This window comes from Sceloporus occidentalis, unplaced genomic scaffold (assembly GCF_023333645.1).
Source record: "Sceloporus occidentalis isolate IW3139 unplaced genomic scaffold, rSceOcc1.0.p SCAF_8, whole genome shotgun sequence".
NCBI classification, from domain to species: Eukaryota; Metazoa; Chordata; class Lepidosauria; order Squamata; family Phrynosomatidae; genus Sceloporus; species Sceloporus occidentalis.
In genome coordinates this window covers 5,341,376-5,365,405 of record NW_028316988.1, presented here as the reverse complement: position 1 = coordinate 5,365,405, position 24,030 = coordinate 5,341,376, and the positions used below count along the sequence as shown (strand labels likewise).

The window sequence follows — 24,030 nt, the reverse complement described above, 5'->3', positions numbered from 1 at the left end:
AATCTCCAGATTTATCTGGCAGGCAAGGAAACCCAGAATAAAATTTAAAATATTGTGTGACGCTGAAGAGAGGGATGAAATAGGGCTTCCTAAGGTCTGCTGTTTTATGTGGTTGAAGGGATGGATATTGCTAAGAGATGAGAGACTTTTGGAACTTGCGGGTCATGATTTAAGATTTGGGTGGGATGCTTATCTTTGCTATGATAAAGTTACCGTGTTAGAAATGCTATTCTATAAGGCTGACTTAAGTAAAAGGAGAGACTTTCCCCCAAAATAATATTAGCTACTTCGCTACAAGAGGCTTCTTTCAGGAAAGAATGGGCTAAAAGTCAAAGATGATTATTACATGATGATATTTTGCATTTGGGACAAGATAGTTGGGAGCTTACTGTAGGTCAAGAAGATGCTCCTCAAAGAAAGCAAAGATCTTAGTTGGCTTCCTTACAGTCAACTCATGAAGATTTAACAAAGATAAGGTTGGAAAGAATGAGTTTTGTTCAGAATTGTGTGAAGATGACCATCAAGTAATCAGAAAAACACATGTAAATGTCTTTTGAAATTAGGGACAGAATATGAACTGGTAAAACGTATGATAAAAATTTGGGGGTACAATGTTCAAATGGAGACACAGGGAGAAATGTGGACCACAGATATAGAATTTAGTGTGTAATAATTTAAAAGAATATATGGTTTTTAACTCCAATTAAGCTCTTAAACATTTCTATGAATGCTTCAAATCAGTCAAGATAAGGCGGCAACTTTTTCACATATAAGAAAGCAGTTACTGGTCCAAGGAACCATATATACACTAATGCAAAAACTGTAAAGGTACAGTTTGCAATGACACCACAAATGTTTTTGCTGGGTATTACGGGTAAAGAACTGGATTGTAAATTTGGACGACTTAAATATATGATAACAGTGGCAAGAATATAGTAGGAATGTGGCTGAGTATCTCATGGTGCCACACACTTTATCCCTGCGACCAAATTCTGTGGCTGTTCAGGCTCATGTGTTGCCTGAAGTTTTGGGTTCATATCCCAAATTGAAAGAGGCAGGTTCTGAGCTGATTTTCACTGTCCAAGGACAGGTACATTTTGCAGGGACACCTCATTGCCAAATGGAGGAAGCAATTCAACATTCCTTCAGTGTAGAGTAAATCTCCACTTGTGGTGATTATGGAACCCCTATGCAGAAAAGCAACATTGAGCAATGTATGTCTATGGCTGCGTGTCATTGTACAACATGCAACCATGATGCACAATATTGCTGTCTATACAACTCTGCTTACACTGCTATCAGAAGAATATGCCTGTTGCCTTATGGCAAATAATTTGCCATGCATGTGTATAGAAACTTATGCATGCATGTGCAGCTTAGGAAAGGTTTTCGGTTTCTGGCCATGCTGGCTGAAGGATTCTGAGAACTGTGGTCTAAAACAGAAACATCCCAAAGATCTGACAGATTCAAAGAAAGAGCAAAATGATCAATCGCAGCGGTGATTTAGTAGGGGAGACCAAGTGGGTTTACTGACAAATGCTCACAGAGCACAGTATACCAGAAGGGGCTGCGCTCCTCCTGCTTCATCCGAAGAGCATTAACAGAAAGCCATGTCCCTTTCAATAAACACTATGTTTTAACTTCAGATCTCCCAGTCTCCAGATCTGCAAAGACAAGGAAAGGGAAGGTCAGGCTGGGAGAAGCTGAAACACGAAGCCCCCTTCCTTCTCCAATTCACATTTTGTTATAAGTTCATAGAATGGAGCTTTGCAGTTTTCTTCATCCACCACCAGCATTTGAAGTAGGGCAGGAGCAATGGTGAGGAGCGACACTGGTAGAGATGATCTGAGAGACACACCATAGCTAACTGGTGACGCAGTATTAAATACCAGTACTGCAGCCAGAACGTCATGGCAAACCATTGCTCAAGACGTCTACACTGAAAACCCAATGATGAGAGAGACTTTGGGTAAGTCATAATCTCTCAGCCATGGATCAAAGCAATAACAATCCCCCTCTGGACAAATCATGCCAAGAAAACCCTATATTTTAGAGCCAGTGTTTGACTAGGATGCCAGCTGTTGGATCCCCACTCAGCCATGGAATCTGACAGGGTGATCTCCAGTGTCACACTTTCTCAACCTCAGAGGAAGGCCATAGCAACCCCCCCCCCCCAAAAAATCAGGCCATGATGGCATCACCAGAAGTTGAAATCAACATAAAAGCAAATAATGACAGCAACTACCCCCCTTAAGCCTACTCAAATGTCCCTAAAATTGCCAGAAACGAAAACTGGCAGCAAAAAGCCCAAGTGGCATAATTTCCCTTCCAAGTCATGCTTAATGCTCCAAATGCAATCCCATAATGGGAATGAATATTGTGCCATCCCTCCACCGTCCTTCTTCCATCAAAGTAGCCCACCCCTGCTTGGGTTGGGACCTTGGTCCTTACCATCTTCACAGTACTCCACATCTTTCAGAAAGAGACCGCACGCTGGTGCAATGGTGTTCGGAGGATAAGCCATCAAGTCCTGGATTTCCAGGAGCTTCTTCACATGGTCAGGTTCCAGGCGATTTTGGCCCACGGCCACCAACACACCAGCCATGCGGCGCACCTGGAACGACAAGAAGGAGAAGCTCTGAAATGGGGGCAACAGAAAAGATCTGTCATTGGTAGACAAGCATGACCCACACAGCTACTTCTCTTGATGCCACAGAACCCACTTTTTAAGCAGTGTAGCCCCTAATTCTGTGGCACAAAGGGAAAAATGGATAAAGAGAGATACTTTTGCTACAATCTAGCAGGACCTTCATATTTAACCCATTAATTAATTTTAAAATTATGTTTCACTCGGCCAGAAGCATGCCCTCTTGATTTCAGAAAGGAAATAATTGCAACACATACTTTTTCCTTTTGCGGAATGGTGCATGACCACCACCACCCCACACATGCTCAAGATTGCACTTTAATCTGATGCTCAGATTCAGTTCCTATGTACTTATCAAACTGCAACAGCAGCAGGAAACATGTTATGACTTACTTATTTCCATCAGGTTTTGCTGTCTGCAGAGGTGTAAATAAAGGGCAGAGAGTCATTTTAAAAGACACAAATACAGACACACCAAAAGTGTGGGAAAGGAAAGTGAAAAGGGAAAGCAACCAACCACAACTGCATCCCCTCTAACTAGGCGAAATATAGAGACAGAAATAAACAGGGGAGGATCATAGCTCTGTCTGCTCTCTGCTTGCCCACCTTCAATGTCACACTTCTCAGAGAAGATTTCCAACACCCACAGTGCATAGGAATTATTTATAGATGTTTAAACGCTGAAGAAACATGCCAGGAAAAAACCATGATAGGTTCGCTTTAGGGTCGCCACGACTTGTAAACGCCTTGAAGGCACAAAAACACCACCACCACCACCACCACACTTTCTCCAGCTTGTCCACACCCTTCTTGTATTGTGATGCTCAGAACTGGACACAATATTCCAAGTGAGCTCTGCTGAAAGCAGAATCGAGTGGGACTATCATGTCTTTCGACGTAACCACTATTAGTCTGGAGGACAGAAGGTTAAGAGGTGATATGATAGCCCTGTTTAAATACTTGAAGGGATGTCATATTGAGGAGGGAGCAAGCTTGTTTTCTGCTGCGCCCGAGAACAGGACCTGGAACAATGGATGCAAGCTACAGGAAAAGAGATTCCACTTTAACATTAGGAGGAGCGTCCTGACAGTAAGAGTTGTCTGACAGTGGAAAATGCTCCCTTAGAGTGTAATGGAGTCTCCTTCCTTGGAGGTCTTTAAACAGAGGCTGGATGGCCATCTGTCAGGGATGCTTTGATTGAGAGTTCCTGCATGGCAGAATGGGGTTGGACTGGATGGCCCTTGGGGTCCCATCCAACTCTATGATTCTAAGATGCATCTTAGAATTGCACTAAGTTTCTTAGGTGCTGTTGACTCATGTTTAGATTGTGGTCTCCATCATCCCCAGCCAAGTGGAGCTGATGGGGTGGTGGGAGTTGTAGTTGAACTACCTCTAAAGGGGACAAGTTAGGGGACTATGTCCTGCAACATATTCTTCACCAGCTTTAGGAGTGCACTACGTTTTTGTTTGAGCAACGATGGATAAGCACAAGCAACTGCTCTGGAAATCACCGCCAGAGGGTGCCTGCCACCCACTTACACACTGGCTTTGCAAAGAACATTTTTGTTCTGTTTAAATCTCTTTACTTGTCTACCTTTCTGTCCCTGATCCGTCAGACTGTACAGCATTTGCCTACACAACAAGGCAAACTTGGCCTTTTTTAAAAATCACTTTCTGATCTGGTGTGGCTTTGCATCAAAAATTCTTCTCATCCCAAGGGAGAAAAGTTATTCCGCTGTGCCTGAACCTAAAAGAAATTCTGAACCTGGCAATGCAAATCTTTTGCTAAGAAAAAGCAGATTGTGCAACCAGTATATATTATGCAAATTAAAATCCCTCTCATTCTGCTAAATCTACCCTTCTTTTCCTTCTCTTTTTAAATTGCATCAAGGCCCTCTCACCAATGGAAAAGTCAGCCCACTGTCTCTGGATTCTGACTTTTCAGATGTGGGCTCATGGTTTAATAAAATCCTCTTCACAGCCTTAAGCATTACTAACTTGATGCCCTCCCCAATAAATGGACAAGTTTCCCAGGATGATCAATTTGTTACCTAATATGTTCCTTTTTTGCATTGTGACAGAACTGCAGCATATGCAAGATGCAACAATATCTGTGGTTACATTTCCGCTTCAATGCATTGAACATGGAAACATTCAGTTAGCGCCTAATGTGTTAACATCAGCCGAGACATTAAGAAAAGGTCAACAGGCACCTTCTTCCGGAGCCCAGCAAAGACCATGTTCTTTCAGGGTTTTAAAGGCATATTGGTTTTAATACCCCCCAGCCCAGTTTTCACATATTCTATGTACAGGTTGAGTCTCTCTTATCCAGAATTCTGAAATTGAAACTGTTTCAAAATCCAAAATGATTCATATGGATAGCTTAGATAGCGACACCTTTGCTTTCTGATGGTTCGACGTACACAAGCTTTGTTTTGTGCACAAAGTTATTAAGAATATTGTGTATAAAATTATATCCAGGCTATGTGTATCAAGTGGATATGCAACATAAAAGGGTTTTATGTTTAGACCTGGGTCCAATCTCCTTTGGAGTATTTGCAAATCTGAAAAACCCCAAAATGGTCCCAAGCATTTTGGATAAGGGACACTCAACCTGTACTGATAAAACAAGAGGGTGGTTGAGTTTACATGAGACAGAAGTGGACACAGTCTTCCAGGTGGAGCCTGACCAGAGCAGAATAGAGGGGCACTATTACTTCCCTTGATCTAGACACTATACTTCTATTGATGCAGCCTAAAATTGCATTGGCCTTTTTAGCTGCCACATTGCACTGTTGACACATGTTCCACATGTATGTGTGTTCTGTGTCTTCGAGTCAATTCTAATGTACAGTGACCTTCTCTTAGGGTTTTCTTGGCAAGGTTTCTTCAGAGGATATTTGCCCATGCCTGCATCTGGGGCTGAGGAAGCATGACTTGCCCAACATCACCCAGTGGATTTCCAAGGCTGAGTAGGGATTTGAACCTTGGTTGGTCTTAGTCCTAGTCCATTACTCAGTCTGCTATGGCACACTGACTCTGACACTCTTCCAGCCTGCCTTTCAAGACATTATCAAAAGGTAAGTAGAAGTAAAAGGTAACAAAGGAGCTTGAAGCTTCATAAAGAATGGAGGCAACATGGATCTCAAGAGGAGCATCTCTTTTTGTCTTGCTAATGGAACTCAAATTTTATCTCCTGGAGTACCTACATGACCAGGAGAAGGAGGAGCTGTCTATCCATAACACCTGAACTGAAAACAGCTATATCTTGACAAAATGCAGGCTTGTGACTAACATCATATTTTTTCTGTCCTGTGTGATTTTTAACACCTTTGTCTGATGAAAAAGCCAATGGACCTTTGAAGCCAATGGACCTTCGAAAGCTTGTAAAACATGTTTTGTGCATTTCGCTTGGCTCAATCAAGGTATCACTGTTTTGTGGGTTTTGGATGTTACTGTACTTTGCAGCAGGACCAAGAGAGCTACTCCTGGATATGCTATCAAAAGGTAAGGGTCAGTTTATGCACTGGTCAGTTAAAAATACTCTAAAGTACGGTAAGTGGGGCAGAGGAAAAATAAAACTGGTTTCAGTTACAGACTGCCTGAAAGCAGCGGTTTGCTAGCGCTGCCAGTTGCTGCATCCGGGAACTGCAGCGGCCAAACCGCGCAGTTCCCGGACACAGCAAAAAAGAAGCCCGAAAATGGCGCTTCTTTCTGCACCCCGGAAGTGGCACTGCGAGGTGCTAGTCGCGCACTCGCGGCATCACTTCCGCCACACGATTTCTGGACGCTACACGTCCGCGATGTGAAGATGGCAGCGCCTGTGTGGACGGGTGCCGCCATTTTGTACAGACCCAGTCCGTACTAGGGTTGAGGGGCGTCTAGAATAGATGCCCCTTTCTAACCCTAATACGCCCCTTCCTAACCCTAAGATGTACTTTCGGCGCGTGTGTAACGCACCATAGATCTCACCATACCTGCTTGTAGAGAAATGACTTGCTGGTGAATTCTAGCTCCCAAAACTTCAGCTCCCTGGAAAAGAGAAAGTGAAGTATTAAAACAGAGCCACACATCTTTGCACACAGTCATGGAATTTGCTTCTGAATGCCCAAATCCCAAACCCTTCTGGTCCCAACCGTTTTGGATAAAGGAAACTCAACCTGTACTGATAAAGCAAGAGAATGGTGGTGCTTACATGATACAATAAGAAAGAGATGGAGGAAGCTTTCGCCTGCCAGATGTTTTGGACGACAACTCCCCACCCCACTCAAATGTTTTGGTATGTTTGGGTTGCAGTAGGAGATGTGGCCAACAAGGAGACGTGGGGAAAAGTGTCCATCTCTGCACTTGATCCAGAATAGGGAACCTTTTCCCAGTGGTTGGGCAAAGACAAAATTGATGGGGCCAAAATGACTGCATGATTTAGATCTTATGGCCAATGACTAAGTCTTAGGTGGGGATTACAGTGGGAAGACACTCATTCCAAAGCTGTGAAAACACCAAACAATGGCAGATGGTGTTATCAGGAAGGGGATGAGGCTACCTGAGGAAGCCCAATGAACCAGATAAAAGCCAGATTCTCAGAGGAAGGCGGACATGGACTTTATTGGTCCTTCCTAGAGGGGTTTAGAATGGCACCCTCCTTGCCATCTTACTGCAAGAATGTTAAGACTTCTGGTATTGTTGTTGTTGTTGTTGTTGTTGTTGTAACCACCACCACCAACAACAACATTTATTACGGCACACAGCCAGCACAAAGCAGTAAAAGGTATTCAGGAAATTCAAGGAAGATATGCTCATGCGTACAAAACAAACTGATGAGAAACAAGATTCATCATCACACTTTGGCTTTTCTCTCCATCACATTACTCTGTCCCTACTCCACCCAGCGCAAAGCAATTCAATGCTAAACAATGCTGACAAAAACCAAGGTGGAATAATAGGCCACTAATACCTCAGATGTGATTTCATGGAGGGAGGCCTTTCCACTGGGCTTTGCGGAACGCATTTGGCCATTCAGCAATTGAAAGCAGGGCCGAGAGAAGCGTCAGCAGTTCTGACAAACAAAGCGACACGCTTGGGAGAATCCTTTGCTGAGTGTGTGTGATGAGGGGGTGTTTGTAGCTTTGGTAGAACCTGGTAGTAAACTTATGTTGTACCAATTCTGGTGTGTGGTGAGGAATGCCTAGGGATGAAATTAATGCTCCAAACACATTCGCCATCCCTTCCACAGGCCAAGAGGGTTAAGAGGACGTTTCAAAATGGTGAGGACATATGAAACACTGCTGGTAGACCTCTGAAGAACTGCATTTCCCATGGCTTACAATTCCTACTATCCTTAGACTCTCCTATCCCTATGGATTTTAGTACAACCCAAACTGAGTTGACCAGGTTAGGGGAGGCGACTTGAAAAATTAATCTCTTATGGGAGGAGTGAAAGGGATCTAGGAGTCCTAGTAGACCACTAGTTGAACATGGGTCAACAGTGTGACGCAGCAGCTAAAAAGGCCAATGCAAGTCTAGGCTGTATCAATAGAAGTATAGTGTCTAGACCAAGGGAAGTTATAGCGCCACTCCATTCTGCTTTGGTCAGATCTCACCTGGAATACTGTATCCAGTTCTGGGCACCACAATTAAAAAAAGATAAGAAGCTGGAGCATGTTACAGATCTGGGATTCTAATGGCTGGTTCCAGATTTTCCTTTAAATGACCATTTTTGCTATTGTTAAGCAATAGCAAACAGACAACTGTCCCTGAACATCCTGCTCAGAGATCGATCATTAAATCCAGATCTAACCTTCTATCACCCCAACAGTTAAATCACATGATAAAACTGAACTGTATAGTTGCCCTTCGTATTCATGGATTCTGAACTCTTGGATTCAACCATCCATAGCTTGATCCCAAAAAGCAATCCTTTTTATATAAGGGACACCATTTTACCATTGCATATAATGGGGCTTGCGGCACATCCATGGATTTTGGTATCCATGGAGGTCCTGCAACCAAACCCCAGCTAATAGCAAGGACTGGATGTAGTTTCTTCCTGACTAAAATAGCTTTTTAGGTAACAAAAAACACCCACACCAGACTCCAATTGTTCTAGTTTACTGTTTTTTCCTTCTCCAGCCCACCTGCAATCTCTCACATCTACCTGGTGACAGCAATGAGACTAACACATTGAGCTTAATCCTTCCCACATCTGGGAATGTTTTGCCTGGGTGTGTTACATGCCTTCAAATTGCCTGTCGACTTCAGGGTTTTCATAACTAAGGAATACTCAGAGGTGGTTTGGCCAGTTCCTTCCTCTGAAATACAACTTGGGAGCAGTCACCGAGAAGCTTCTCTTCCATGTCCTCAGCAAGGAGGGTGGTGAGACTGAGACAAAGTGCCTCCCCTGCAAATCTAGAGGATGGACAGGTTCACATAGGGAGAAGGGGTTTTCCAAATACCCTGGACCCAAGCCATGTAGGTCCCTGGGCCTATGCTGGCTGAGGATCTTGGGCCTATAGTCATGCAAAAGTAACTTTTTTTACTAGGAGAAGGCCTACCAACTGAAGCCAGATGGAAAATGGAACGGAGCGAAGGCCAGATGTGTCAGTTAGCAGTTCAGGTCATGGAACTAGTTTAGCAGGTGGAGTAAATTTCCCACCACATTACAGTCGGCCCTTGGTATCTGCAGGGGATCCATTCTGGACCCTCCCACAGATAACAAAATCCACTGGTGCTTAAGTTCTGTTGTCTCCAATGGCGGCACATGCATTGGGGACAACACGGGGTTGCCATCCTCAGATGCTTGCATCTGTGGATGGTAAGGGCTGACTGTACAAGAAGCCACATATTGAGAAGAATCTGAAGAGGAAAGTGCAGGGGTTGCTACAGATCTGGGATTCTAATGGCTTATTCCAGATCAGCAGCCAGTCAGGTTGTTTCACCAAAAGGGTTATATGCTCCCCATAAGCTGCCTCAGTCAGCAACCCGTCCGCAGCACTTGAGACCTGCTAACATTCCTGAACCATTTTCAAAAGCAGACCCACACAGAATGTGTTACAGTAATCCAAATGGGATGTAATCGAGGCACGTGTCACTGTCTGATGGTGATTCAAGGGATGGCCTTCTCAGTGGCTGTTCCCAGCTTATGGAACTCCCTTCCACTGAATGCTAGGCTGGCCCCAGCAAGCAAAGACATTTTCATCCAAGTCAGCCTTTGGAAAGCATAGCTGGCTGAAAAGGGGGCTTTTCAACTATACTTTATTTTCCTGACGGATCATTAAATTTTCTAATGCTTGTTATTGTTTTATCACATTTGTATTATAATACATGCATTTTGGTGGTATAATTGTACAGTGGGCCCTTCCCTGATGTGGGGGATCTGTTCTGGACCCTCCCATGTAAGGGAAAAAATGTGTATGCACGAGCCCCATTAGAAGTAATGGGGCTTGTGCCCATGGCGCAGCGCGCACGCCACAAGCATGTACCTCATTACTTCTTCCAGGGCATGTGAGGATTTTTTCCGGCATGGCCTCCAGCGTACAACGCAGGAGCGCTGTATTCTGTTGCACACTGAACTGTCTCAAATCCCAGTCTTGGGAAGGAAGACAGACTTCAAACCTCATGCACAAATAAATGTGAACACTGTCTGAGCTATGGATGCATGGAAGGCCAGGGGATGCACTTTCAGTACTAGGGACAGCTCATGGCCCTTTCACAATCGCTCCTCTTCCCAAGCTTTTGCCTGGGCAGCTGTCCTCAGCCATCCTCTCCTTTCCTTGCCAAAACATTTGTTAAAGAATAAATCCCTATCCCTTGAAAACTTAGGCCTGTTGCAGACTGCCAAAATAAAGCTGCTTCGGGTCTCTTTGGAGGTATGCTGTTTAAATGATGCATGCATCCTAAGAATCCAGAAGCTGCACCAAAGCTGCACTCCAGTGCTTAGGAATGGAGTGTGGCTTTGGCACGACCTCCGGACTCTTAGGATCCATGCATCATTTAAACAGCATACCTCCAAAGAGACCCGAAGCAGCTTTATTTTGGCAGTCTGTAACAGGCTTTAGGCTGCATGTACACTGCAGAAATAATCCGGTCTGACACCACTTTAACTGCCATGGTTTAATCCTACAAATTCTGGGAAGTATAGTTTGTTGTAGCAGAGCTCTGGGGCCACAGCAAACTACCATTCCCAAATTCCACGGCATTGAGCCATGGTAAAGTGGTGTCAAACTGGATTATTTCTGCAGTGTGGATGCAGCCCTAGATTCCAGGAAGAATCAGCTGGGAAGCTCTTTATCCTTTTGTGCTTCACAGAAAAAGGTCCTGTGTTTTATTAATCTACATTAATGTTTGGTTTTTAAAAAGGAAAAAAAAATCTTGGGCATCCAGGAATAATTATATTGCAGTCTCTGCATTTAAATTATCCTCCAGCATTTTCCCCTTGGGATTTCTCCACTTTGACTCCGAGACACTGAACATCACTTCTACATTTGGGGGCTTAGATGGCATTTTAAGAGTCTCTGTTAGAACAGGCCATATCTTGCAAGCAGTGAGTTGCCAAGCAACATGAGAAGCGGATTCGAATAATGCCACACACTGGAGGGCCCAGGTCATGTTGGGGAGAAATGGGCTCCTTACAGTCAGAATGGCCACGTGTGGCAGTCCATTCTTCCTCACCATATTTTTGATTTGGGGGTCGTCCAGAGTAGCGAAAATCTAGCTGGCTGAGAAATGGTGCCAAAGCACCCAGAGCAGGGGCTGCTCAACTACAGCCAGTGGTGGTGCTATGGAAGGGCCAAAATGAAGGCACTGAAAAATTGTGTCCTTGCATGAAATTTCCTTCCAGTTTCCAAATTTCTAGCATTGCAGAGAGTGTGAGATATTTAAAACTGTTCACACCTGGAGCTCTTACATTTGCTGTGGTTTGCATGCCCTTGGTCACTGTGTCTGCACCTTTTTTTGGATGCCTAAACAGTATTTCTAAGTAACTGATGTTTTCAGTTATTGCAATGCTAGAAATTTGGGCACTGAAGGGACCCCAAATTCTTATTTGGGACTGCAATGCCTTCATTTAGATGTCCACCCACCCATTTGCATGACTATAGGCCCAAGATCCCCAGCCAGCATAGGCCCAGGAACCTACATGATAGCATCTTTAAGACTAACTGTGTGAAAGAAGTTGTAGCAAAAACGTTTGTAGCCTAGTTCTTCAGATGCATGAAGAGAGAAGTATACTTGAACTAAGCCTACATTGAAACAATGCAGCTCCCTCTGTTCCTGTATCCTGCATAGCTCCTTTGCCTTGAGTTACAAACAGCAGAAGGAAATTATGGGAAAGCCTCCAAAAATGGTGCAGAATGAGCAGTGCAACCTGTCCCAATTGACTCCCCTTCTCACCTATTCTTGATATGGTGCATCAAGAAACCAGAAGCAGGTCTGACCTCCAGCCAGTTAAGGGTCTTGACTGGGTTCTTCATGGGTAATTCAGAGGAAGCAGAGCGGAAGGTGCTGAAGTCATGGGTGCCCAGAAGGAGTCCTGCTGCTTCTTGCATGGCTGGCAGGTTCAGATGGCTGAAACAAGGAGGCAGAAGGAATCAGTGGGGTAGAGGTAAGGATCACAGGCAGCTGGCCTAAATGTTGTGCCACTAAGTGAACTATCACCTGCCATCCATCCAGTTAGCAACTTATGCAGGCATAAGTGCAACTTACATTGTAAGTCAATGTTTCTTTTTGGTCATTTCAGAGGCTGGAATTCCCTATCACTCTTGTGTAATGCTCTCCACTGTGTTTGGGGAGGATTGCAGTAGCTTAAAAGGAGGATTAGAGGGGTGGGAGCGGGTGGGCAAGGAAGAGATGGGTCAAAATTCCACTTGGGCATTGGATCGTGACCATTGTTTTGCACCAGGGAAACAACCTGATGTCTTCTAGAGATGTTTTGGATAACAAGGACCATCAGTCACCAATCTAAGGAGGACCTCACCCTCTACGCTGGGGAATTATGGGAATTGTCACCAAAAATGTTTGGAGAGCACTGGATATCTTGCTCTTCCAAGGCTTGAGAAACTGTGGAAGGCGTGGGGGACATTCCCTCCTGTGCCTGCCAAACAGGACACATAAGTGTGTTTCAGCACATCCAATGTGATGTAATGTCACTTCCAGTCACCCATGTGTGTTATCCCACTACACTTCGCTTGCCAGTGCTGCAGAACTCCTTTGTTTGGTAGGGCTCCCTGGCTTTTAAGGTTGGTTTTAGGAGATGTCGCAGCATGGTTACAGTATTGTAGCTATGTGTACCATGCAGGATACTATTAGGATTAGGAGGGCATGTTCTTGATGCAGACACCCATCACTTTCAGATTCAGCTTCTCAACCTGAAACTGAATTGACATCCACATGCCTAGTGTGACTGTGTGGTGAAGGAAGGCAGTTGCAGAATATCTCTGTCAGACTTCAGAAACTCACCCTCTATGTGTCGCCCAACAGAGGTTCTGTTCAAAGATGGGCAGTTCAGAAGGGCAACAGCAACCAGTTACTACCCGGTAAACATAGGTCCTCGATAAGGCTGAGAAACGTGCGTGGAAAGTGTCCCCGACGTGGCGAGCACCAAGGACTCTGAGGAAGACAGAAAAATGATAAGGATGATTTGCCAAGATGCAGGTGTTGGTGCAGGTAATGTTTCCTGTTTGGGTTAGATTTGAACGGACAGAAGCAAACGGCCTCTAGCAGACACTTGGTAGTTTTAAGCATGCACATTTTAACAGAATTGCTGTTTAATTCTTTTTTTTAACTTCTGTAAAATAAGGTTTTAGCTAATATTTTATTTTAAATTATTGTAAGCTGCTTTAGGACCCATGCTAGAAGAATAAATCGAATCAGTCAGTCAGTCAACCAATTAGTCAAAATATAAGCATGTCTAGATCTGTCTTCTATCCAGCCATACTTTAATCCCTTTTCAAAGGATCCCATTTTGGGAGAAAGGCAGGAGAGAAGTGCAATCCATCCATCCATCCATCAATCAATCAATCAATGGAATCTAAGGCAGCATCCAGAAGGACATTAGTTCCATTGTGTTCATTCTTCATTAATCATAGAATCATAGAATCGTAGAGCTGGAAGAGACCACAAGAGACCGCAATTTTGACGTTGCGGACGCAATGCTTCCGGACGTCGCGCGGCAGAAGTAACGCTGCGAGTGCATGACTAGCGCCTCGTGGCGCCACTTCCGGGGCGCAAAAAGAAGCGCCATTTCGGAGCTTCTTTTCGGCTGCGCCCGGGAATCGCACGGTTTGGCCGCTGCAGTCCCCAGATGCAGCAACTGGCGCCACCGGCAGACTGCTGCTTTTAGGCGGTCTGTAACGTTCCTGAGTCAACCTTGGAGCCTTGGGATTGAACTCACAACCTTGTGGCTGCAGTACTGGAATTTAACCACTGCGTCACCAGGGCTCATACAAATACTTTGTGATCAATATGCTTTGGACCATTTCAAACATGTAGCTTCCAAAATCAGATGAGATAAAGGGTATGGTGGTATAACTTTGTCTCTTTCGGATAATAGTCAGCCACACTCCTGCAAAAGGAAATCCTTATACACTGAAAGAATCTAGTCTGCCCTGTTCCCTGAAACACTAGCTTTCTATGTATGGGTACTTTTCTTATTTGTCTGGGGTATGGTTGCCAGAGTGAAAAGGCGAGTGCTCACGTGCCTTCAAGTGCAGAAGAGGGGATTTCAGCAAGTGTTGCTTGTCAGGCAACCAGGTAACAACCAACACTTGTTGAGATTCCTCTTTAACCAGCCATTAAAGGTACAGGTGTCCTCTCCAATTTTCATTCTGGCATCCCTAGTCTGGAGGAACCTCCGAAAAGCCCTGGCCCTCAAGTCGGAAGCAGCATGAGCCAGATCCAGGTTGACAGCTTCACCGAGCATTAGGCCCCTGGCTTCCCCACAGTGCTTCAGGGAAGCCGGCCTTCCTTGTCTGGCCCCAGACGGATTCAGTCTTGCAAGCGCTGTGCGCTCCGACACGGCTGCAATGCAGACGTGTCATAAAGACGACTGGCTGGGAGGGGTGGAAAGAATGACCTAGTTTCTTTCTCTCGCCATCTCTCCCCACAGCTGCTGCAGCAAAGTGATTACCAATCCTCTGAAAACAACCAGGGTAAAGGAGCTGTTCCTGGGCAGCTTGGGGCAAGAGGCGGCCAAAGATGCATCCCAGCTGTGGCTCTCCAGATCCCTACTGGACAGCTGTCTGTCTCTTCCGACTCCAGAAGGTGATTTGCAGATCAGTGGGAAAAGTTTCACTCCTGCAGTCTCAGCTGAGGATACTTAGAAGAAAGCTCAGAACATTCCTTTTGAGGATGATAGCTCCCAGCATCCTGCATAGCCAAGAGGGCCCCCAAATGGGAGGAAAGGCTGAAATGAATTCGGAGACTTCTTTCCCAAAGCTTGTGAATCTCAAACCACGACTCATAGAGGCTTCCAGCTGTGGGAAACCTCCATTTTGGCAACTGTCTTTTTTCTTTCTTGGTGGTGAACCCTGGAGGGCTCATAGGGCTGTAGAAAAGGGGCACTGGAAAGGGGTACAAAGCCTATGCCTTTGTTCCCCCCATAGGTCAGACAGACTTTTAATCCAATGTACAAAGGAAATTCTCATTGGCCATCATAGTAAAGAATGGGTTGTTCAGTGTAGTTCTGAAGAACAGTTTCCAGGTACAATGGCAGGAGTGGACTACTGTCATCATGCCTCTACCTCTGGACTTCCAGGAAGGGAACAGGCTGAGCTTTGAATCTATCTATCTATCTATCTATCTATCTATCTATCTATCTATCTATCTATCTATCTATCCATCCATCCAATAGCATGCTGGCTGGGAGATTTTCAGGCTTCCTATATACAAAAGTAACTTTTGTACACATGGCATAATTTCCTGCTCACATCTGGTAGGCAAAGATATACTGCCACTGAACATAGGTGTTACATTTAGCTATGGATTTGCCTAATCTCCTTTCAGAGCAACTGTAGTTGGTGAGAACGGTGGCGTCTCGTTGGTCAAATATGAAGCTTACAATGGAAAAGAAGACACTCAACATCAGTTCTGTTAGGGAAGTAACCAAAAACACCAGCATGAAAGTATTCTGGTGTATAGGAGTTTACTGCCGGCTCATGGTTGCAAACACAGCTGGCTGTGCTTTTGAACCAATGTGAAGAAATAGCATCATGCTAAATCGCATTTAGAAAATCCAGCAATAATTATGGATTGACGGATCACTCTAATTCCAGTCCATTTCACATGTGTTCATTCATAAGTTTGCTCCATCCTATTTATAAAGCAACCTGCAATATTTTAGATTTTTAAAAACTATATTATGTTTGCATTCAATTAGCCTGTCTTCTTTCCTTTGTGCATCATTAACTTTGAATACTGTAACGTTTATAATACTTTCATAAAAGGGGATTTTTCAACACTTCATTGAATACTTTTTGTAAGCATGCTACTTCAAAATACATGATTTTCTAGATATTTCTATCTATCCAAGCCAAGACCTGTACTCCAAAATATGTTGCTCTCTGGCTACGCAGCCTCATTCTCACAATCACATGCTTTCATTGCATCTTACTTGGACTGTAACATACATGGGGCTGTCTTTGGAAATTGTTTGGAAACTTCATCAAGTTCAACATCTTTCGATATCTATTCAACATATTTATCAACAACTTGGATGAAAGAATAGAAGGCATGCTTATCAGATTTGCAGATGACCCCAAACTGGGAGGAGTAGCTAATACCAGAGGAAAGGATCAACATTCAAAATGACATTCATAGATTAGAAAGCTGGGCCAAAACTAACAAAATGAATTTCAACACAGAGAAATGTAAGGTACTGCATCTAGGCAGAAAAATATGAAATGCACAAATATAGGATGAGGGACAGTACATGTGAAAGGAAACTACGAGTCCTAATAGACCACAATTTGAATACTTGAAGGGATGTCATATTGAGGAGGGAGCTAACTTGTTTTCTGCTGCTCCAGAGACTAGGACCCAGAACAATGGATGCAAACTCCAGGAAAAGAGATTCCAGCTCAACATTAGGAGGAACTTCCTGACAGTAAAGGCTGTTTGATAGTGGAACACACTCCTTCCTCAGAGTGTAGTGGAGTCTCCCTCCTTGGAGGTCTTTAAGCGGAGGCTGGATGGCCATCTGTCAGGGATGCTTTGATTGAGATTTCCTGCATGGCAGAATGGCGTTGGACTGGATGGTCCTTGCGGTCTCTTCCAACTGGTTCGATGAATATGAGTCAACAGTGTGATGTGGCAACTAAAAAGGCCAATGTAATTCTAGCCTGCATCAATAGAAATATAGCGTCTAGATCAAGGGAAGTAATAGTGCCACTCTATTCTGCTTTGGTCAGGCCCCACCTGGAATATTGTGATCAGTTCTGGGAACCACAATTCAAAAAGGATGTTGAGAAACTGGAGCCATGTGTCCAAAGGAGGGCCACCAAAATGGTGAAGGGCCTGGAAAGCATGCTTTATGTGGAAAGACGTATGGGCCTGGGTATGTTTAGCCTGGAGAAGAGATGGTTAAGAGGTGAAATGATAGCACTGTTTAAGTATCTGAAGAGGTGTCATATTGAGGAGGGAGCAAGTCTGTTTTTTTGCTGCTCCAGAGAACAGGACACAGAACAGTGGATGCAAGTTACAGGAAAGGAGATTTCACCTGAACATTAGGAAGAACTTCCTGACAGTAAGGGCTGTTCGACAGAGAAACACACTCCTTCCTCGGAGTGTAGTGGACTCTCCCTCCTTGGAGGTCTTTAAACAGAGGCTGGGTGGCCATCTGTCAGGGATGCTTTGATTTAGATTTCCTGCATGGCAGAATGGGGTGGACTGGATGGCCCTTGGTGTCTCTTCCAACTCTATGATTCTATGAAAATTATAGCATTATTATTCCAGGTTAACTGCCATGTTTCTATTCTATAGAATCATGGGATTTATACTTTAAGACAGGCATTTAGCATTCTTAGCCAGAGAGCTCGAGTGTCTCACCAAACTCCAAATCCCAGGATTTAATAGAATGGAACTAGGGAGTTTGAAAGTGGAATAATAGTGCTGTAAGTGTGAACGGGACCCAAGGCATACCCCTTGTGATGCCACCCCTTGTCCTGATCTGGGAGCCCTAGTCTATTGTCCCTGAAGGCTAAATCAGTGTGAATAACAATGACAATAAAATGGTCCCAGCGGCTTTTTACTCTTATGAAGAGAACAGAATATACGGCATGGCCATTTTGAGGTTTAGCACCACTAGGGTTGGCAGTCTGTAAAAATGAAAGCAACACCTGCTGATGGTTAAAAGTACAGGAGTCTTCTCTAGTTTTCACTCTGCCGACCCTGAGCACCACAAGCAACATTGTGTGTGTGTGTGTGTGTGTGCCTTCAAGTTCCCTGTCAACCTACATCAACACCGTGAATTTCATAGGATCTTCTTAGGCACGGAATATTCAGAGATGGTTTCGCCAGTTCCTATAATATATCAGTGCCCTATAGCACCTGGTTGGCAGTCTCCCTTTCAAGTACTAAACAAGGCTGATCCTGCTTTGCTTTCAAGTGTGTCGCAGAAGCCAAAATTCAGGGAAAGGGTCTGCCTCCTAGAAACACACTCCACTCCCATTGCAGATATCTCCTGTGGACAACACCGAGAAAAACAGAACAATTCAAACAGATGTTCTGGCCTTTTGTCTGCCCAATTGGCAGCAAACGCTGCCACTGTTAAGAAGGAACAGGTGGGTAAGCGTATGGGTCCCCCTTAATGCCAATCACCATGACAACAAAATGGCTCTGCATAGGCCCAGACCTTTAAGCTTGCAGCGAGGCCACCGGAAAAAAATGGAGCATGACGGGCCATTGGCGAGGGGAGGTGGCCGCTAAGCGCCTCCAGGCAGATTAGCTTCTGGGGCGTAATAGGATCACTGGCCGTGTAAAATCCTTTTAGAGCAGATAAGAGCAAGGGGGGGGTCAGGCAGAGAGGAAAGGAACCACTAAAGACACCTAGATCATGGTCTCAGCACTGCCACTTTGTCGGTCATAAGGTGTGCAGCAAGAACACATACACTGACTACAGCAGTGGTTCACCATCTCTGGCCTTCTAGTTGTGTTCACCTTCCAGAATCCCTGATGGTTGGGGACTGGAAGTCGAAAACCCATGAGGGACCCAAGTGGGAACCATTTAGGATTTAGCATATAAGACGGTAGGTTTGAACATAGTTAACATCATGTATTAATTGAAAGGTCAGCTCCAGACAACTAGTAGTGGATCATTTCGTCACCATCACAATTATGTTTCCACACTACTTGTTTGTACAAGACATAGCATCATAGCATCATAAGGTTAGCAGAGACTACAAGGGTCATCCAGTCCAACTCCCTGCCATGCAGGTACCCACAATCAAAGCACCCCTGAGAGGTAGCCATCCAAGCTGGAGTCTCCTTCCTTGGAGGTCTTCAAACGGAGGCTGGATGGCCTTCTGTCGGGGATGCTTTGATCTGGATTTCCTGCATGGCAGGGGGTTGGACTGGATGGCCCTTGCGGTCTCTTCCAACTCTATGATTCTATGAATAGCAACAAGCCAATGACAAGGAAAACCCTAGAAATCGGCAACTCACACGCAGAAGCTAGGCTGCTTCTTATGTCCATCCATTTCTCCTCTGCACCTAAAACGCCCTACTGCATTTGCAGAAATGCAAATTCTGCAGTTCTAGAAATCTAAGCTACTGCTTTCGATTGGCATGGGAGATGGGCTAATATATATAAATACACTAGCGGTTCTGGATGGGTTCTGGGTGCCCTTAGGTAAGATTCCCTCCTCCCTAGCAATAATGATAGTTCCAAAATGTGTGTGTTTTCAGGTCATCTTGGGGGCTTGTAGAAGGCGTTATTTTGACAGCCCTGAACTCAGGAGATGCTTAGATTTGCCTGACAGCTATTTTTCCATTACAGCTTCCAGCCGTTGTCATGGAATCTCTTTTAATGTGGGCACAATCCAAGTCTCAGCACACCTACTCCCAAAAGACCAAGGGAAGAGGGAAGATAAACAGAAACAAAGTCTCTTGTCATTTTTTTCCATTGTGGTTGAGAGTTATATAAGCAGACCTTTTTTCCAACAATATAGATAAAATGCATACTATCCAAGTGTCCCAAGTAATCCTCTCTTGTACCCACCTTTTTCCACTACTTTTCAAATGTCCCTGTTTCTCTCTCCTCTTCAGACTTTCCCACTTTGTCTTCAGCTTATTTCAGTTGTTGCAAACTGAGGCCCCATACAGACTGCCAAAATAAAGCTGCTTCAGGTCACTTTGGAGGGATGCTGTTTAAATGACGCATGCGTACTAAGAGTCCAGAAGCTGTGCCAAAGCCAAGATCCAGTACTAAGGACTGGAGCACACTTTGGCGCAGCTTCCGAATCTTAGGACGCACGCATCATTTAAACAGCATATCTCCAAAGTGTCCTGAAGCAGCTTTATTTTGGCCTGTCTGTATGGGGCCTGAGTTTGAAGTAGTTCTATGTGGCCATGTTCTAGAAGTTTGTTTCTGACGTTTTGCCAACATCTGTGGCTGGTGTTTTCAGAGAATGCTGGCGAAACGTTGGAAACAAACTCTTCTAGAACATGGCCACACAGCCCGAAAAACCCACAAGATCTATGGATGCTGGCCATGAAAGCCTTCAAGTTTGCAGTACCCAAGTACTTTGTATTTCATTAACTCAGTGGGAGGAAAGAAGAAATGGGGGCAGAGCCTTGCATTTCCCAGTTGCTCAGGCAAAAGCCAACTGCTGCAGCCTCTCTTCGCTTGTGCATTCGTCTTCATTTCTACCTTCTGCCATCTTGACCATACTATGCGACTGCTTGGCCACACATATCCTGGTTGCCATCCATGATACATTGAAGGGTAAGAAAATGGTTCCGTAACACCAAAGATAAGGAAGCGACGGTACTTATCTATGGGTAACTGAAATAGTGTCCCCCATATGTTCCTATATTTTTGACATGTAACTTCATATTACTCGTTTACTTTCCCTATTTCGAAGTAACTCATTCTATACAACGGTGTAACATGTTCCTTCCAAGATTTGGCAGAGAGGATGGAGGGGCAGCTCGAATTCCTTCACTTTGAGACAAAAATAAGATGGGAAGCAAACCACAGATACATCAGACATTCAGATGGTTAGTAGAGCACAACTTTTGTGGATTAAGAGCTCTGTTGCGGCTCCATTGGCTTGGTATGGGACTCAAGGCTGAAGCAGGAAATCTCCAGTGAAGAAATGGCAAGAGGGGGGTGTCAGGAAGTGAGCAGAGAGCCCTAAATCTCCCAAAGAGCCTGGCTTTCCATTCCAAGGTCTGTCAAAAACAAGATGCTCTGCCAAGCTGCTCAAAAGGCCTGGGTTTTTGTCATATCCCCACTTACAGCCGGCTTTACTATTACAGTTGCCCCTCTGTTTTTGTGGATGTAGAGTCCATGTCCCTTGGAAATACGTGAGGGCAAACGGAGAGCGACACAATGGGGCATTAGCCCAAGGCACATGCGCAGCAACATGTGCAGGAGCGGGTTACCATTGGAGTCAATAGGGATTCCAATATCGGTGATTTTCCATTTTCGTGGGGTGGATCCGGAATGGATCCCCCACGAAAATGGAGGGGTGATTGTACAAGGCCATTTCCTTGGAGTGGCAATATTTACAAAGAGGGAGCAGCCGTTCTCAGGCTCCGTGGCCTAGGCTTGGTCAAACCCATTCCCTCAAAACACAAAGCAGCTGGGCCACCTTCTGCTGTCCAAACTCAAAATACAGCCGGCCCTCCACATTTGCGGCTTTGACTTTTGCGAATTTGATCACTTGCGGTTTTGATTCGTATGTTCTCTCTAGGAATCTCTAGGTCCTCCAGCACAGTTCTGCCAGAAGTTGACCATAGAGTTTTGCTGGAAGACCTAGAACAGGGATAGGCAACCCTTTTGAGCCGGGGGCCGGGTTGCTGTCCCTCGGACAACTGGGGGGCCGAAGCCAAAAAATAAATAATTAAATATTTTTTAAAAAATTAAATAAATAAGCTGGGACAAATGTAGGACAAAATTTTCAAATGGAGGGCACTTTTTAAAAAAAATGGAGGACACGTGAAAAAAATTGCTGATTTTAAAAAAAATGTTAAGATAAATGCATGTTTCTGAGGCTTCCATAGACAATTGCCCCACCATGCCCCTCGCGTGAGACGCCAAAGGCCCTGGCGGCAATTGGTGGCAGGACCGGGCTGGGTCCCAAGGCCTTGCCGGGCCGCATCCAGCCTGCGGGCCGCAGGTTGCCTACCCCTGACCTAGAAGTTCCTAGAGAAAACACTTGTCGAGGCTGTCAGGGATGATGGGAGTTGTTGCTCTTCACCTCTGGCTCGAACTCACCACCTTGTTATGCACTGGCACTGACCAGTTTTGGCCAGTGGATAAAGCTTTGCTCTAAAGCAGCAGAGTTACAGAGAATAGGCTGAAGACCCTGACAAACTCTCCAAGCCTTCTCACTCTTGCTTCCACAGAAGTCTTCACACTTCTTCAGGATCCAGCTGGCTCTTGTATCTTCACCCAAGACACCAGACAACTCAGTAGTCTTATATAAAAGATCTACTTTATTCTACTATATACAGCTCCAAAACTATCCAATACAACAATACTCCTCACTACTATCCACTGCTACTACCCACACAATACATTGGGAATCATAGCCATTATTATAGTCCTTGGATCATACCACCCACTCTTGTCAGTATCCACCCAGTGGGCGTGTACATCCATTCTCATTGGCTCTCTTGTTTCTACCCAGAATTAATGATTTCATCATCTCAGCCTTGACCATTTAACAATTCTCAGGTGTGTTCAATTATCCACTTTACATTTCTGTCCTTGGCATTTAGGACTTGTTAATTGCATTACCTTATACACCTGTGTGGCTCTTAATTGCTTTTGCTGAGTCATCCTGACTCTCACATACAAGTTTTATTTCATTCACTGTATATCCCATGTTGCTTTTTCCTTAACAGAGGCATCTGTAGGTCCTCCAGCATGAATCTATGATCAACTTCTGGCAGATATTGACTACAGAGTTACAGTGGAGGAGTTGGAGATTCCTAGAGAGGTGTAAAAATACCATATATAGGCCCTATACAGACAGGCCAAAATAAAGCTGCTTCAGGTCACTTTGGTGATATGGTGATGCATTGAAGAGTCTGGAAGTTGCATCAAAGCCATACTTGACTATAAGTTGATCTCATGTGTAAGTCGAGGGTAAGTTTTAGGGCCCAAATTATGGATTTTGATATGACCCATGGCTAAGTCGAGGGTAAAACTTAGGGCCATGTAACAAAGGAAAACAACACCAAAGGACTTACAAAATTCCAGCAAGCATCACTATGCTCCCACTAAAGGTTGGATGGATGAGAGAAGAGAGATATGTCAATGCTTCCAGGGCAGATTATAGTTTGCCTTTCACCAGGGGATGGTTCCTTTTTTAAAAAAATAAGAGCTAAAATACAATTGTACATTGTACTTCCAGACATGGCAGCTGGGAGAACAGGATAAAATCCTTGTTCTCTGCCCCACATTGGACCTCATGTGAAGCCTAACCACTAGGCAAGGAGAAATGCATTGAGCACACACACTAATAAAAGTTGACATAAAGTATTATCAGAAGGTGCTTTTCAATGGGGGTGGGAAGAGGACAGAACCAGGAGCGGAAGAGGATCGAAGGGCTAGGGTCAGCCCTGCCAAGAGGAGAACTTGCTGCGTCTGCATGCCAGCCATGCAGTATTAAACAGAATGCAGATTAGAAAATAAAGCAGATGTGAGCAGCTGGGTTGTGAGTGGAAAAGAATGGGGAGAGTCAATAGTCACAAATGCTTGCTACGTTCTTTACAAAGTAGGTGACAGGCTTAAAGTGGGAGGGAAGCTGGACTTTTTTGTCCCATGCTGAAGCAGGGGTTTATGGAATCCCCCTAATCTGTCTTTTGTTGAGACAATTTTGATGCCGCCAGACAGCAGACAATGCCATTGTGGAAGCAACAACTCCGGTTCACTGGCAAACTGGTGACAAACGCCTCCTGCTATTGTTGTTAAAGTACACAGCCACATCGTTCCTCCATGGCAAGTTGGAGGAACGATTCCATGAGCCAGCATGGTGTAGTGCTTTGAGCACTGGATTAGAACTCTGGAGACCAGGGTTCAAATCCCAGTTCAGCCATGGAAACCCACTCGGTCACCTTGGGTAAGTCACACTCTCTCAGGCTCAGAGGATGGCAATGCCAAACCCCTCTGAAGAAACTTGCCAAGAAAACCCCATGAAAAGGTTGTCTTGGGGTTGCCATAA

The 24,030-nt window shown here is 44.7% G+C and overlaps 1 protein-coding gene across 2 annotated transcripts in view; it reads right to left on the bottom strand.

The window, feature by feature from the left end:
* Positions 1–710: 710 nt before the first annotated feature.
* The window catches only part of LOC149307706 (tRNA pseudouridine synthase-like 1), a 41,581-nt gene continuing 18,261 nt past the window's right edge, over positions 711–24,030 (bottom strand). Inside the window, exons 5-9 of one of the 2 annotated variants that reach the window (XM_089536922.1) lie at positions 13,100–13,249; positions 12,035–12,208; positions 6,625–6,679; positions 2,452–2,614; positions 711–1,664 (exon numbers count right to left, since the gene is read on the bottom strand). In XM_089536922.1, coding sequence (XP_089393048.1) covers positions 1,630–1,664; positions 2,452–2,614; positions 6,625–6,679; positions 12,035–12,208; positions 13,100–13,249 — 577 coding nt within the window. In that variant the 3' untranslated portion in view covers positions 711–1,629. Of the gene's footprint in view, positions 1,665–2,209; positions 2,615–6,624; positions 6,680–12,034; positions 12,209–13,099; positions 13,250–24,030 lie in introns of those variants that run through there. The other variant, XM_089536921.1, reaches the window with a different exon arrangement.